Source organism: Falco naumanni, chromosome 6 (assembly GCF_017639655.2).
Source record: "Falco naumanni isolate bFalNau1 chromosome 6, bFalNau1.pat, whole genome shotgun sequence".
Taxonomy (NCBI): domain Eukaryota; kingdom Metazoa; phylum Chordata; class Aves; order Falconiformes; family Falconidae; genus Falco; species Falco naumanni.
Genome location: NC_054059.1, coordinates 45,556,964 through 45,574,762, shown reverse-complemented (window position 1 = coordinate 45,574,762; position 17,799 = coordinate 45,556,964). Strand labels below are relative to the sequence as shown.

Sequence of the window (17,799 nt, the reverse complement as noted above, 5' to 3'; positions counted from 1 at the left end):
AACGCTTAATGCTGACAAGCTTCTCAGAGGAAAAGCCTGAGTTTCATTCCTTTCCTCCTTGGCCTAAGCCTTTTTTTCTTGATCATCACCATTTCATTTTATACAAGAACAGGTTTCCAGAAACATTTTCACATGCTTTAAATTCACATCTGCCTATCAATTTCTATCCCAAATAATATGCAATTTCTGCGGCTTGCCAGAGCCCTAAAGAACTAAGAAAGCACAGCAGAACTGCAAAATGCTCCCCCAAATCAATTACTTTTTCTTTCCTGAGCGATAAAAAGTAATCCTCCAGTAGTAAACAAGACCCCAGTTTCCACTTGAAGCATCTTCAGAACAGACTCTGGCATTCTGCAGCACAATAGCTGTGCTCCACGAGGGGTAGTCACTGGTGAATGGCGAGACCAAATACCTGCCTTCACAGCAGGCAACAGTGCTCTGAGGAGCAACACCACTTGGGGAGAGGGCTGATGCAGGCTGTGGCTTTTGTTTCTCGTTGTTGGGGTTTGGGTTTTTCTGGCCATTCATCAGAAAGAGCCAGCTGAGGCAGTACACTTTCCTATTGCCATAAGCGCTGCTCCCCTTCCCCCTCTCACAGGCGTACAGCAGGTTCTGCCATGCATTTTACCACTAAGCAGTGATTCATAAGGACCTCACCTAAAGCAAGATGCTACTTCGGATGGGTACGTCATTGCAATTTGTGTCAGTATTTCTTACAGGATTCAATAGTAACTGTTTTGAAAAAAATAAATAACTCTAGCAAACTTTTAACGGACGTTTCTCTAAGGGGCTGCAATCCCCATTTACTCACTAGTGGGCTATAAGCTTATTAAACTTCTCTTCCCTTAGAAACCAACTAACCAACCCACCAAATGTACTCTTGATACAAACAGAGTTAAATGATTTAGCTTGGTTTTTCACACTAATTTTGTTGTCACAAGTAGTTTTTACGGTGGCATACCCACATCCCATGTCCACACCCCAAGACAGCAAACTTGTTTTATAGCCTGTTCATGTCCACACTTGGGACCCTGGCCACAGCTCCAAACCTTCTCCACTCAAAGAATTAACAAACCTCAGAGCATTGCAGACGTTACACTGTGTAATTTTCTATGGCAATCACTATCAAACTAGCTAGCACTCGTAATATGTCAGGGTGCTTAAGAGAGCGCAATAGAATGAAATTCACTAAGATGAAAAAAGGAATTTATTTCATATATGCATCTATTAATATAAGGTTTTCATTTAAGGGTTTTGGTATAAATTGTAATATATTCCCCTGGCTACAATCACAGAATAATGCAATTTATAGAACTGCTTCATAAGCAAAGTGCAGAACATTTTGTGCCAGTTTATTTTTTAGTTTGTTTTTTTTTCTGCTCATAAATACAGTCACATGATTGTTCTGCTTTTCAAACAAAAAGAAAAAGAATATATGTTGTGAAATTTTAACAAATGAAGGCATTATCAGTAAAACAAACAAGGTCAAACACTTCAGGGTTTCGGAGTGAACTTAGTGCACATTCCCCACAAAATCAAAAGCAAGTCTAAAATCCCCAGGAGCCTTTTCACACTCTCCCTCCTTGTTTTGGTTTGGGCTTTGTTGTTGTTTTGCTTTGGTTTTTTACACAAGGTCAAAACAACTTGCAATAGGATTTTTGGTTTTAAGAGACTTTTAGTCTAGCTATTAAATGGAAAAAGCTTGTATTTAAAACAAAATAATGCCGTTTCTCATGCCCTCAACACCTCTAAAAATTTTAATAATGGTTTCACAATCATCCCTTCTTTCTGAACAGACATGACGCCAAATTTCATACTGTGCTTGCATGTGCACTTGCTTCCTTGTGCCCCAGCTCATTTCATCACACTAAACCATCAGGGTGCATTTGCTTGTACTGAGCTATGCTCCCACAGTGCCAGTAGGAAGTCAGTTACATACGTTTTGCCTTCAGAATAAGATTGTTGATCAGCATTCCAACTTACGAAGCTGGTGTGAATCGACACCATACACCTTGCCTAGGCATCAGCAGGATGCACGTTGAACACGCTGGGAGAGTGGCCAAGACAGCCACCTCCAGCCACCTCCTAAGAGGCTCTCCCTCAGCCTGAGGGAAGCTGCACTGCCGAGGCCGGCCATTGTCCCACGGCCCACCTGGCTGCCCAGCACTCTGCGTGGTCACTGGAGAGACCTCTGGTTCACACGCCCAGCTGGTGTCTGCTTCACAGGAGACCCCCCAGAGAGCGGACTGTGTTACTGGGAGCGCATCAGGGCACAAGCCATGCAGGCTAAAGCCGGCACTGTGAACTATGTTCAGAAGCTACAGAGAAACCAGGACTAAGATGGATTTAATGGATTTCAGTCAATACCTTCACACTGGTAAATGAAACACCAGCTATGCTCACCAGTGTTTCTTTGGACGTTCTTCAACTTATTCAGCTTGCAAGTTGTTTTGTTCACCTCAACTGTCTTCAAGCCAGATTAAGAATTATCTCTGCAGGGAGACTGGAATTGTTCCAGAGATCATTTTTAATCTGGAGGCCTAAAGCTGTTGGGGTAGAGGCTGCAAAAACTGAGATCCAAGCTGAGAGTTCATCTGCACTGACTACAAGTCACCCTCGAGACCACAGCCGGGCGCAAGCAGATCCCAGCTATACTTAGCTTGTCCCCCACTGCTGAATCAATTCACTGTGTGTCTCCTCCACATGATGTGAAGTGCCAAGCACGTGGCTACATCCCCAATCCTGTCTCAACTCTTGGTGCACTGTGCTTTTTTATAGCCATAAAAGGCACTTTAAAAGAAAATGGAGACTGAGAAAATGAGCTGAGTCAGAACATAAGCTGAAGCCAATTGCCTGGATCTCCTCTTCATTAATGAGATGCTAGATTAGAGCAATTCTCCCTTTCCCCTTGGTTAAGCTGTTGGTGCATCTTTCAGAAAACGTTCTGAATTTCGGGGGTGCTGAGTGAGAAGAGCAACATGCCAGAATTAAGCTCTCCTTTACAACTTGCTTAAATATAAACATGTAGAATACTGAAGTCAATCTTCTAATTAACATTGGCATCATTATGATAAAAATGAAAGACTGAGTTGGCAAAACAAACGTATAAACAATCTTTTATGTGAATAATTAAACTATAGCTAAACTTGCACTGGAACGCTTTTATCAGTCTCCGATTACAGTTACCAGCAAAATGTCTCCAAGACATTTAACATAGTAGATTCTAGACGAAGATGCAGGACCAGAGCTGGCAGAAACTACCCTCAGTGGCAGGTTTTTTCCATGCAGCAGCCATCCCACACTGTTTAAACAAATACCTGTCCACACAATCTGCATCTTGGGGCAGAAAGATAAAGGCAGCAATTAATGATTGGACAGCTGGTTTTAAAAAAGCATGCTTTTCTGCATTTGTGTCTGTTTGCCTGTGAATTATTAATGAATTAAAATATCTGGAACTAGAGGGATTTATACAATGTTGTAAGTTGTTATTAAATATTTATATGTATATAAAGTCATAGCTTTGCATGGTTATTTTATCAATCAGTAAGTTTTATGTTACTGGCTGGTTTACACTAAAGACATCTTGCTGAAGTCCATTAACAAAATCTGCCATTTTAGGAGTTATTTACTTTGGGCACTCAGCACAAAAACGTTAAGGTAAAGATTCAAATCCACAATTATGAGTTGTTGTTCAAAGTGCACTAACATGCTTTGATAATCCTTGCTCTATTACCCTTAAAAGTAAAAGTTGCAAGGCTGTTTACTACTCAGGCATGAAAGTTATACACAGGAGACACAGCAATGTATGATTGTGTGAGGGAAGTATATGCTATACAACAAATTTTATTGAGCAAAACCAAATAACAAAGTGAAGTTCAAAGAAACAATCTGTCAAGTATGTTCCTAAACCAGACCTTTAAAAAGATTAAGCTCCCTAGATGTCTTCACGAATATCAAGCGTTTTAGTTCCAACAAGCTCCAGCTGTTCTATTATACATGCAAACCAACTTTGTGTCATTTCATATGAATCCTGAAGAAAGAAATGGGTATTACTTTATGCAGTTACTGAGCTTTATGAAATGCAAAAATAAACACAATAGCTACAGTGAAAACTTGATCATATATTTAAACTTCCAACAACTATGGAATTCACAGGTGAACCAGAATAAGGTGAAAAAAATGGCACTAGATCCAGAGCTTATGTAACCTAAGCACAGTTCCACTGGAAGCATTAAAGGAGCTCCAGCAGAGCTACATCCATTAGCCAAGGCTGTGAGCTATGACTTCAGCATGATATTATCCACATGCTTAGCTCACAGTGAAGATCTAGCACACTCAAAGCAATCAAACAATAAATGGTCAAAGCCTTTTAAGACTTGAAGGACTACAGACTGCCAAAAAAGGCAGTTTTTATTTCCACTACTCAATGCTGGGAAGATACAAGCAACCAAGAATGGACAACTGGAGTCTGTTAAGAGAGTCAGCAGTTGCTGTAATGACATCTTCATGGCCAAAACCAGAACTGTGGGGTATTTTGGCATTGTTTGGTTTTGCTTTTAAGTGTTTGCACTTGTCTGGATGAAGTTAAAAAATGCTTGTTAGGACTGCAACCTCTAGCAATTTCTGAGCCATCAGGCAGTTGTCTGCCAGTAATACAAATGCTAAAAGCATTTGACAAGGGAACAAAAAGCACAAACAATGATATGCAGATGGATTTTGGAACAAACGGTCAGAGAGTCTACCAGAAAACTCCTTTCAGCTGGCCAAATTGAATGAGAGCACAACTTTTTCCTGGACTTGCTGTTATCACTTGCACCACCTTTGTTCCATGTCCCAGCTATAACCAAGCAATACAGCAGAAAGATCTACCAGCTCCAGACTGCAGTATCTGTAAATATCCTGAAGGGCACTCTGCTGACTTATGCTCAATTTTTTGTCTGCCAGGATGCCAGATAACTGTTTGCTAAGTTGTTTCCTAGTCAGCGGGACCCAGTGCGCACATGGCGTTATTCCATTCTAGAAGCAGGAGTTTGTGCTTGCTCTTATCCCATTCTCTCCCTTTCAATTCAATATAGGCTATCTGGAGCGATAACAACACGATATAAATCCCATTGCAATGGAGCAAAAAATACATCCTACTTTTGTAGTAGTGGTGCCAACACTAAGATCTCTCAGTGCTTACAAAAGATCAATGACTAGATAAATAACAGCTTTCTCAAACTCAACTCAAGCAAGTGATCTGGTGAAACAGCAGCACTAAGCTGGTATCATCACTCCCCTTTACAATAAAATCCCTTGTGTCACAACAGTGCCAAACAAATTACTGGACCACCATGAGAGGGTGGTCCAGTTAATCCTAAATCCTTGCGTTAGACCTATTATATTGAATGCTTGGTGCTAGCAATACTGAATTCAGGACAATGTATGAAACATGACAGGGTTTGGTTTTTATTGTGATTATATTTTTTTTTTTAATGGAAAAAGGCAAACACACCTACAGAGAGATTATACAAATTTAAACACCTACGTGCCCCTTTTTTCACTCTTCTTTCCTCAGAAATACCATGAAGATGGTATTATTTCTTAACACATTTGGGCTCTACTGATTCAAGGCTTATGTAGGTTCTCCGGTGACATCTGCTGCAAGCTAAACTGTAGCCCAAATGATTTAATCTCTTGTTGTTCTACCCATTATAGCCATTCCTCTTCTCGCTAATTGGCTTTCTGTGTTTCCTACAATGAAAGACACCTACTTTGGTTCTCTGTATTTCTCCTGCACCTAACCACTTCTCCAGTTTTTGGCTTCAGAATTGTCCAACAGACTAAAGATGTCAGATCAATGTTCAGAAAATTAAAAATATTTCAGAGAGAATGAGATTTTAATCTTGAGGTCAGACTTTGGGCCACCCCATTTAAAAGGAAAATTAAAGGTATGGCTGGCTGGATTCAGGAAAAAATGCACCTCAGAAAGCAATATGACCACAACTGTGTTAAGGTTATTGCCTTTTCTAAAAATGCAGCCAAGTTGTATTCTCTAGTTGTTTTTAAGCTGACAAGGCATAACCACAGTACCACTTGATCACATATATTAAAAAAAAAAAGGGGGGCAGGTGGGGAAGAATCCCTGTAATACAAAAAAAAAAACCAAACAACCCACAAACCTGAAAATGAACTCTAGGTCAACAGCTCCACCAGTTCCGATACTCTTACTGAAGAAAATAACACCTTTTCCTTGGTTTTTAAAAAACACAGATCAGTGGCCTATCCCTACCACCTACTATGAGAAATTCCTTCTGTTTCCACAGATTTACTAACTTTTCTTGGTTCGAGTCACACAAGCTGTCAGAATTAGGTCTTAAAAGCTAATAAATTAATCTTACTCCCTCGTATCACTCTGCAGCTGGTGTGCTGCAGACTCCTGCAGTAGCCACTTACCTTGGAAACAAAACAGTCTGCTATAGCCACAGGATCATTTTCACAGTTCTCCAAATCTTGCAGAAGCTCACTAAAACAAAGAACAGGAAAAGGAAAGACAATTATGGCACACCTTGGAACAGAAACACCTGTATATTTGGAGCCAGACAGTGCTTCATCATTCATAGCAGTGATGTCCAAAGCACTTAATGATGCAGGGAGTCCTGAAAAGGGAACGAGAACTCCTTTGATGCCTCTCTTCCCGCTGTGTGCATAGGTGCTGGGATTTTTTGTTTGGAGGCAGAGAAGCGCTCTAAAGAAATGGTATTCCCACATACTTAAAAATTCAAGTCATCACAATGACCATGGATTACTAATTTCCTAAACAAAGCTGAGCTCCTTCCTTAAGATTGGCAGCTCTTCTACGATACTCATAGTGGTGTAGTCAGACTGGTATGTTGCTTATATACCAACTAAACACAATTTAAAACTAACAAGACTTAGAAGATACTGAAGCACACGTCCTGTCCTATAAAGATTTCCTATGTTCTAGGAGCTTTACTTGTCTGAGGGAGATGAGGAGCTGGTCTGAAAAACACAGATGAGAACCAGGGATGTATTACACATAGAAGAAGAATGGTAATAAGCTCACTCAGGAAAATTTGTCTACCTTTAGTGGGTCTCTTCACTGAAGAAAAATGGTTAGCCTGGAAAAAGTTTTCTGGAAGGGAATATATAAATTCTACATGCTTAAAAATAAAACCTTACCAAGAGGATTTTATAATTTTGACATGCCAAGCAGGAAATGAATTCATTGTAACAGGAGCAAAGCAATAAGGGAGTATGTTCACCGTTGTATGAAACTCAGCTCTCAAAAGCCAATTCACTGAAAGAAAGAGTTCAAGCAGCAGAAGAAAACCTCAAAGGTCTCTTCTTGATCCAAATAGTCTTTAGTCTTACTGAAAGATGTACTCGGAAAAACAAGAGAAGAAACTGAGTTTTCTGCCAAACTGTTCTCTGATAGAACTCCTCCCTGCCCCCTTCTCATCAGATGATTTTCCGTTTAGGGCTACTTTTCTCCCAATTCAGAGCTGGTTCCCTGAACGAGTTTTGCTAAGCCTGTGTCTAGGGAACTGCCCTTTTCCCCTCTAAGCAGACACAATTTCCCTCTGTAAGTAAGAAAAGGAGTAAACCAGAAAAGTTTCCTGACTTGTTCTCTGCTTCTCTAATTACTGGAGGAAGGAAGGGGAGAAATCTGCAGTCACAAGGAACAAAGACAGACAAAGACATTAGGTTCAGTGGTCACTAAGCCACTCTGTACAGTGACAATTTAACCTTCACACCTCAATTTCTCCCTTCATCAAAATGGAAATAAAAATATGACCCTAGCTTGATACACCTCACTCATGAAGCTCCTTTATAGCAGCAAAAGAAGCAAGCTGTGGCAATGGTGACCATAACCATCAGTAATAATGACCGACACTGTCCTACTCAAGTTTTGGAAATAACATCAGACACACCGAATGGGCTCAGAGAAGTCTTGCTGTCTGGCAGGCAGATGTTCCGATCGCTTAGAGTACGTAGCGCCTTGATTGTAATTTTATTCCTACCTATCTCCTATAATACCACGTTATTTCTTCTTCAGGATACAGTAACACAACCCTTAAAGATTTTATATATTCATGCAATGAGCCCAAGTTCATGCAGTAAATATGCTAGTGACTTGTGCCTTCAGCACGAGCCCATAGTGTAAGGGCTGTGTGCTTTGAAAGATTTTGTTACCTGTAACGCACCTATCTCACCTAGCTGGTAAGGACAGGATTGGTAAGGACAACCTGCCACTGTAAAAATTACAAATCTGTCATGCCTAGGAATCCTGAAAAACTTCAATCCCTATAACGTGAAGCTGACGTGTGAAAAAGCAGGGCTATTATTATAGGCTACATCTAAGTACCTGGCAGGAGGCAGAAGAAACAATAGAGAGGCATTAGTTCCCTTTACCTGAATATCCAAGAGTTTTTATGCTGTTCACAGATGGTACCACAGCTCTCGGCCCCTGTGGCTCACGTGCGCCAGCCACCCAGGCAGGAAGGGAGCACGAGGGAGTACCACCAGAGGAACTCCGTGCTCTAGCAACTGAATCACTAACAAAACCCAGATAGAAGAGTGCCACAAATTCCAGTGCCATTTAAGACCATGTACTGAGTTAAACAGCTTGGGTTACCATGGTCTGGAAAAATCTGAATCTGTACGACCGTTATCATTCTCTAATACTAACTATCATTCTCTAACTACTTACCTCTGGGATGAGAGAGGTAAGCATAAAGAGACTGACCATTTTTCATTCAGTGCATTTGCTATCTTTTCAAGTCAAATGAATAAAAGCCTCATTGCAATGTCTTTTAGGATCCTTTGATATTCTGGAATATGAATCAGTTTCAAGACAAACTTATCTTTCCCCTGTGGGTGAAGACTTTCAATTAGACAAGGTGTAGGTTAGTATCAAGCTATTGACTACAGGAGGTCAAGATGAATGAGATAAACACATTTATAAGTCCTCAAATAATCACAATATTTGCACACACAATTCAGGTGAGGAACTTTTTGCATTTTACTCATTTTATATCAACACCATATCATTTTAATGTAAGACACAAGTATTTTTCTCCTCCGTTTTGATCTGAATCAGAGTGAGCAAGAGATCGTAATGACAGGGACATCAGACAGGCAATTTTGGTGGAATGGAAGGAATGGAAAGATGGAGGAACAAAACAGCATGGTTTGTCCTGAAACCATGACAAAAAAAACCCCAACACAACCAGCTGATGATGAAGTACTGCACTGTCTAGCTGTAAATGCTAAAATAGCAGCATCTCCAAAAAACTTCATTCTCTCAATGCCTGAGAGAGCACAACATTCAAAACTAAAGTGAGGTAGCAGGCAGAATCTGGTCTTCATGGCAGAATACTTTCACCTTATCAAGTTCTGGAAAATTAATCTGAAAAGTTCAGACTTTCAATAGAAAGAAAAAAACAAAACACCAGTGATAAGAAATTTAGCCTTGGTATAAATTCACTGTCACAAAAATCCTCTGGCCAAGACTAATTTCCTTCCACTCAGCAAAAAAAACCCTTTTCCATTAAAGGTGAGCTATAACAGGTTTTATGAAGGCTCCTCCTGACCACAAGCCAGCCCTTACCACTGTGAAGCTCAGAGTACAGGAACCGCTGAATATGGCGGTTACAGAAAATGGTCCTGCACTGCATTTTTGTGCTTCAGGAGTCACTGATGGACAAGGACCATGGAAGATGATCTGTGTCAGCAGCATAGGTTTCAGCTTGGCCTCTCCTAAGATCATTTAAGTATTGGTAGAAGCACTAAACTGAGCAAGTTTCTCTGCAGAGTTCTCTTTTCAGAGTCAAGTCATGGTATCAGTTGGAGAATTTATCCTAAACTAATACTGGAAAAAATCTCAACAGGAGAGAGTGTCCAGGGAAGAAAGGCACCTGACACTGACTTGGAGAACATTTCCCCTTTCTGAATAAACAAGCTGGGGAGCTTTTCCCAAAAGACTGAGCAGAATCAGTGGACCAGTAAATAGTGATTCTGCTTTAAGAAAGAGATTTCCAAAAAGAGATTATAGTTACTGGACTAGCAGTTACCATCCTGACCATCATTACTGCCATCTGACACAACATAAAAATCTCAAGTAGTTTACCTGAAAGAAATTCACATTTACTGAAATGAAATTTCTCAGATTCATAGGAAGTCCAAAAAAGTCCAAGACTGAAACTTTGGCTCATTGATTAATGGTCAAATTCAAAGTTGCAAAAAACAAAGTAATTCTGAAACTATAAAATCATGCTCAAAACCAGCATCTGAATCAGAGAACTGCCAAATGGACCTTTTTCAAAGGTCAAAATAAATAAAAAGGCTCTAGAGTATGTTTAGGACATAGAAGCTACCTGCCAAGTTTCATACAGAAGGGAACTTAATCCTTAAAGCTGTATTAGGATCTACAATGAGGGTTCAGTCCTAAAAGCTCACAGTTTCCATGTAGAATTTTAAATTAGAAAGCCTGAAATGCATTAGTAATTTACTAGAGGCTTTGGATAACTTTCCAGTGAGTTTTAACCACTGTAACACATCTATCTCTAAAATTTTCAAAAAATACTTTTTATTTCTTTTTCTTTTTTCTTTTTAACCTCTGCAAATCTTTTTTTTTTGCAATGCAATTATTCTGTATAATGACTGATCGTACTTGAAAGTATTTTTTATTATGTAATATTTGCAATGATGCTGATGTGAATGTGTCCTAGCTGCCAAGTCTGCCGTTTCTTTAACTTTTGAAGGATCAGAAAACATAACGGCCAGGACTGGTATTTTCCATCCTGTGACCACTGGGAAGCTGTAAGCTCACATTGTCTCATGGGTCTAAAACACATGATCAGACCACCACTATGTATTTTCTATTGTGTTAGACATTCAGTCAAGATTTTAGGTTTTATCTTTGTCGTTTAAAGTAGCTTTTCACAATGATGGAAGAACGTTGAAGATGCTCTTTGACATGAGTCCTCCGCTTCAGAATCCTCTTCAGATTCAATTAAATTATCTGTTGTTCTTCAAAGAACACAGTGGTTTGGGGGATGTTTTGTCAACTACAGCAAAGCTGAGAGAGCTTTCACAAAAGTAAAGGGATATAAAATACACAGGAACTTTATGACAATGTATTTCTTGCATTGATTGAATATTTAGGTTTTCCTTAAATGCTGAATAAGTTATTTTTATAGTAAACAAGGATTCAGACAAAAGTAGCAGTGGCATGCTCCTAGAACTGCAGATACTGCATGCAGTTTCCACACAATGTGGTGCTAGCTATACAAGCAAGAAATTTTAGTTCAGGCTCCCAATATATGTTAGAATCACACCTGAGGACTTTTAGAGAAGGCTGTAAAGATACTGAACAGAAGCCTTGAATAAATGGAAAGGTACTTGAACACCGTTTTGAGAAGTTAATTTAGGGAGTCCCTAGCAGTATAAAACACTACAAAAGCCAGATGTGGGTAATGTATATCAGTACACAAAAGGACTCAATATAGTAGGAATAAACAGCATCTCTTTAATAAGGCAAGAATTTCTTTCACAGTGGTTTTGCATTAGTCTCACGTAGGGCACAAAGCAGGTTAGAGTTAAATTCATAGAAATACCCAGCATGAAAATAAAAAAAGGTAAATGGAGACCACAACTGATTCATAAAATAAACAGCTAAAAAAATCTGATCTCTGCAAACCAACCCTATTGAGAATAAAAAAATAGACCATTTCTCAATTTATGTATCTTGCCTGTATTAAGGTGATAAAAGAGCATTTGCTTGGTTTACTCCCTCCCCATTAACATAGACTATTAAACTGTTTTCATTTAGTTAAATATGAATTTACCTGTTGAAATGGTAGATATCCCGTATGTTTCCAAACAGGGCTGATCGCTCTTCTGTCCCCAGGGAGAGCTTGGTCTGGTCAGTGATACAGTCGAGGTAATCCTACAAGAGAAATGAGAAGGAGGCCTTCAGACATTTCCTCTTTTTCTAAATCAGTAAACGGAGCTATGTTTTATTGTACAAGATGAGTCTCTTCATATCAGTTTCACCTTATTATTACAGTAAAGCTTTCAGTAGCCCCTTTGTGAACAGCCACTCTATTATGAAAGGTAACAGTACTTATCTGTTCGTTGAAACCAAGAAATTAACAAAAGACCGAACATTAAGTCATAGCTCTTAGACAGGACAGCCAACATTTATCTCGCTACTGATATACAAATGTATTTGGATTTCATTCACCATCACAGTTTAACCGATCATTTAACTGGCTCAAAGACCAAAAAAAAAAAAAAAAAAAAAAGGCAAAAATAAGAGATGAAGAACGTCAGTTAATGCAGTCTTAGTAACAGAAAACCTATATAACAAAGAGCAGAAAGTGTACAAGCAACCACTGCCAAAAAAAAAATATTTTTTTTAAAATCATACTTAAGAAAACAATGCAGAGGTGGTACAGGACAGATCTCAACATATATACATGCATGCAATTTAACCACACATACAGTTACATTGCAAATTACATCGCTATATATTCTAGAAAAGATTTCCTTTTCCATTTACAAGACTGACAGTGTCTCATGCAGGGACAAGACAGCTAGAAAAGCTCTGATCAGCAATGTTCTGGGAGAACAACTTTCCCATCTCTTCCCACACTTTGATAAGAGCTCAGCTCCTAAGTGTCACCTTTCATTTTGTTGCTGCTACAGTATTAAAATTTCTCAGACAAAGGCAAACAAATCCAGTAGGCTATTTAACAAACTACAGCTCATAAACTAAGAAACCCAATGTACTACCACATTCATGAAGAAATTCTGCTGGAGGATGGAAATAATTTAGAAGTGAAAACAGCTGAAACAATGCAAAATAAAAATAAATAAAACCCCTTACCCTGGGGCTAGACAATGTGGTGTGGCAACCTCCCAAAAGCAACACAGCATTCCACAGTGCTGCAAGGAAGGAGCCCTGCAAAATGTCAACAAGACCATGAAAACTTTCAAGATACAACTGTGTTCCAGAGTTGTAAAAAAAAAAAAAAAAAAAAAAAAAAAAGTAGTATTCTAGAACACATATATTGGCCAAGATTTATTCTCTGTAAATCCCGTGAAAACAAAGGGGTTGGATCAACCATGGATCTGACCTTTGGAATTGCAGAGCTTGAGCCTCTGTCACCATGTGCTTTTTTCCAACTGAAATTGTGTCAGCAGTCACAGGTGTAACCAAGATTCAGGTTTAGGTAACAGTAGGCTTTCCTGTCCCCCCTCCCTATCTTAATGCTCAATAATCCGCACTCATCACCTCTAGTTCAAGGTACCCTTCATCACCCCGAAACTCAGTATTTTTTGCCAAGGGAAAGCAAGCAAGCCTACTTCAAGGCAACCTCAGAAGAGCAAGAAACGCCAGAGGGCAGGCAAGCAGGCATGTCCCTGGAAAGCCACCTCATCTGTCCTGCGATGGCATCTGACCTGTACTCCGATCTGACTTCTCTCCTAGCTGACAGTAGCCTCACATTCCAAGTCTGTCCTTGAAATATATTTGTGCACTAAGTCATTGGAACTGCATCCCTGGGACTCCATGAACCTGCCCTTAGCTTTTTATTTATGCTCAGAAGCTGCAGAAGAGTAAAAGATTCAGGATGGTGAGGCTGACAGGACTGCAATGAGCAATACGCTAGGTCAAAGGCAAAAGTAGGGGATAGATTCAGGGCTGCTCCAGCAATGGCAGTAAGTAAATAACATTTTCTGCCCACTAATACAAATCTGCATATAAAAGCATAGAAAAGCTCCAGTGGAATTGTGGTCCTCTCAAAACATTTTTGGTACTGCAGGAACACTGCAACTGCAGCACCCCAAGCTGTTATAATGGGGTGGGATGCAGAGGAATGGAAATCTTACAATAAGTAACTCCAGACAGCGTATTTATTTAATAAAGAGCAGTTCCTTACAAATTCACTCATCTCAGCATAGCTGGAGCTTGGGTTTCTTCAAAATAATAAACAGTCCACAGTTATTTCCAGTATTGTAGACGGTGTCATAACATGACCTGGTTTGTGCTCCTTTTGTTCTCTTATCCCAGTTTTTCTCCACACACGCATACTCTTCTCACTCTTTTACTAACTCTTAGTAAGAACGAGGGAACCAAATACTTTCTAATGCTGCTGCCAAGCAGCAGCCTGCAGGTGCTTTGGCAGTTTTCCAGCATTCCCATAGCATATGCCAGTATCAGGTTATACCACACACCCACAGCTTGTGCTCTCTTTTGGCAAAAGTTTCCCAAGTCCGCTTCTGGCCCCCTTCTCCTCCCAGTGTCTGATCAGAAACAAACCAAAAACTGAAGGTTGGATTTCCACTTACCTAGGGTAAAAGGAGACTCTTATTTGCTTAAAAAGCTCGGGATTCAGAGGTACCTTGCATCTCACCTCATACTGTTAGGAAATCACACAGGATTTGGGAACTGCTTTCAAGTTTTAGCTTTCTATTTTCATTAATATTGCTGAGCTGAGGCTTGTGCAAGCCTGACAGCTACAGACATGTTTACGTTGCTGTTACACGTGTAAGCAGATACCTGTGCTAGACATGAACTGCCTAACGTGGCACCGACTGTACGGTAGTCACAGCAGCAAAAAGCTTCAGATATCCACGTTTATGTGAAAAAGGTGGACACTGGATGGTCTTGACACAGTGGTCTGCTGAAGTCCAGGCACAGCGCAGCAGCACACTGCTTGCACTGACTCAGCAAGTGGGACCCTTCTGGTTATACTGCTTTACAGAGCACATGCACTCCCAGAAAGGCTTCATGAACTCATGCAGGAAACAGACGTAGTATTGGCATATAATGTCCTCTGCAAGGACAACAACACAGGCAGATCAAAGCTACCCAGCCATGGGGTTTTTCCTAATTATTTCTTAGCAAATGGTACTTTACCCCCATGGTAGTCACCACAACCTCCTGCAGCATATCAACAGCTGTTATCATCTGAAGCCATAATGAAAGGTTTGGAGCTTCAAGATAACAGGGCAAGCTGTGACCATAATGACATGGTACAAAAATCAATGAAATTTATCAGAACCGGCCTTATTCACTTTATTTGTTTCTTGTCAGCATCTACAGACCCTCCGTCGGCACCGAATGATTTGTTTATAACCTTTGCCTTCACTAGCCTTTTATTGCTTCTCTGCAGTTATGGCAAAAATATTTTGCTTACTTTATAGGGGAAAAAAAACCACAAATGCCAGTTACCTTAGACTGATTTATGGAGCAAGATTTGCTCTATTGGTATGTGCAATTTTTCCATCCTATTTCCTGAAACTCTCCAAAAACTAGAGGAGTCCTGCCAGACTGCCCTGCCTTCCTTGCTGGGTCTGATGTTCTCCCCATTTGTCTTTCATCATACCGAATCCATCAGAAGGAACGCCTGTTATAAGTTGCATATCCTCACATAAGAAAGATCTCTAGAGGAACGAAACGATGACAACACTAACCTCAGAGCTAAAAAAATAACCATACAAAGTAGAAATGAGAGAAAACTGTCAGGAAATGGAGAAAATGAGAAAAAAATATATTCACATATTGATTAAACTAATGTTTTCTGTGACCAGACTTTAGAAACTAAATGCAAATTAGTGGGACATTTTCATCTAGCCACCCAGGTTTTCCTTTGGAAACAGACACACACTTAGCTTTAAAAACAAACTACAGGCTGAACAATAATAAATAATAAGTCAGCCATTAATGTGGCAATGTTGAAATTGCACATTAAAATGAGTAATGTTAATGGTAATGTTAACATGGCAATGCTAAAAAAAAAATAATGGGTAAGAGCCACACTGCCTCATAAAAAAGCATGAATTTTTATCCTGCTCTGCAAGAAACATATATACTATAGAAGTACTTAGTAATCCCTTTACATGGCAGGACTGTGCATATCACCAAAGATAAGCAAAATTGTTGAAAGAGCAGCACTGTTACATAGATATGCCTTTACCAAGGCACACAAGACACTGAGAATTTAATTAAATATCAATACCAAAAAAAAAAAAAAAAGAATAAAAAAAAGAAGGATTCTATCCACCAAGACACTTTGCTTTCCAATGCCTAAACACAGGCTGCAGGAAAAAACAAAGCCATGATGTGTCTCCGGACTTCAGGAACATGCTCTTCATCTCAAGAGCTGAGAACTTACACAAGGACAACTCAGTCTCTGACTAAAAAAATGCTCAAAAACAGGTACTTACAAAACTCCAATGACCTCTAGTGTTGCAGCCTGAGGAGCAATATGTAATACTAAATCAAGCAGGACCTAATCTAGGCAGTGCCATAAAATCACTCAGACCCCAGTTTTCTGATACTCCCTAGATCTCTGCTGCTGGTAAGGCAACTTTTTCTTCTAGATGCTATGCTATGCTATACTCATGGGCATATTTTTGCTCAAGTCCCCTCTACCCAGCATAGATACACATGGCCCAAATCTGGCTCTGCGAAGAGGAACCACTGAAATGGTTAGCCTTGGCCACCTAAGCAGTACTTCTGCAGCGCTTTGAGGAAAAGGCTGCAAGCCAGAAGGAAAACGTGCCACAGACTGGATCCTGTTCGTAGCCTGCTAACTAGAGCCATACTGACCAAGCTATCTACATACTTGTAACCAAAGAGAAAGCTGGGCAACAGTTGTACAACATATCAACCACTGTAACATGCTCCCCGTTGCTTATTCTGCCAATTATATGGGTAATTATAATATGTACCAGTTCCCCTTTTGCCTGTTTTCCCCTATTATTTCCTATTATTATTTATGGTTTTATCTGGCATGTACAGCAACATACTCTGAATGGCTTGTGGGTCAAAAAATAGCACACTATCCACAACAGGTGGCCAGGGATGCTGAATTCTGGTCAGAGCAGCTCACTGCAGCTCTTCTCAATTATTCAAAGTACAGCTGTACCATGCAAAGGAAAGCTGCAGCTGTAAACAAAACATACTTCACTTTTTTGCTTTGGTTCCTTTGGCTATATGGATTCAAGGACTGACTGAGACCTTAATGGAATCCATTTCCTTCCCATATCAAACCCTTTTATCAGAGTTTCTCCTCAAAACACATAATTATCTTTGTTGTCATCACCTTCTGTGACGGAAGAAGACAAGCCCACTATTTTAGTGCAGGTCTTCTGTAATCTGCACAGTGGTTTGCTTGGAGACACCTGTAGCAAAACATTTCATGCAGCCAAACTTAACACATTCCTGACTGCTTTCCTCCCCTTGTCTTCCATATTCTTCCTCTCCTGTCTCTGTAACCAGGCAGTACATATCTATAGGCAGACTCATTTTGACTGAAACCATCCTCCCGAGTGAAAATTCATGCCCCACCGCTCTTAAAACCATTTCCTACCTCCCATCCCACATAAAAGCCCTTGTGATTTTCAGCCCACCAGAGATAGCCTGCCATGTTCCCATGTGGCAGGCAGAAATCCATGCCTGTCAAGATAACAAAACTCCTCTGTAGAAGCAGCAGAAATGGCAGCAGCTCTGCTTCAGTGTCTTACCAGCATTGACTCAACAGAGAGAGCGGGAACTTTACAAACACTCTTTGCTGTGACGGTGAGAATTTGCTACCTAGCAGCAAGTATCCCCAGTTCCCACACAAGTAACAAACCCACCAACCTAGGCTGCAAGTAAGACAATTGCATTGCTATACAATAGGCTAATCAGCCAGATACTTATATTTAACATATTGGCATATTTTTAACAAATTTTTAACTGTAGATGCAGTTTGAGTGCCATAAAAATCAGAACCACATTTT

At 40.0% G+C, this 17,799-nt stretch overlaps 1 protein-coding gene across 3 annotated transcripts in view; it reads right to left on the bottom strand.

The window, feature by feature from the left end:
• Positions 1-17,799, bottom strand: part of PLEKHG1 (pleckstrin homology and RhoGEF domain containing G1) — a 136,330-nt gene that overhangs the window by 20,158 nt on the left and 98,373 nt on the right. For all 3 annotated transcript variants that reach the window (XM_040598324.1, XM_040598322.1, XM_040598323.1), the window contains 2 exons: positions 11,853-11,953; positions 6,436-6,505 (listed from right to left, as the gene is read on the bottom strand). In XM_040598324.1, the coding sequence (XP_040454258.1) occupies positions 6,436-6,505; positions 11,853-11,953 (171 nt within the window). The remainder of the gene's footprint in view (positions 1-6,435; positions 6,506-11,852; positions 11,954-17,799) is intronic.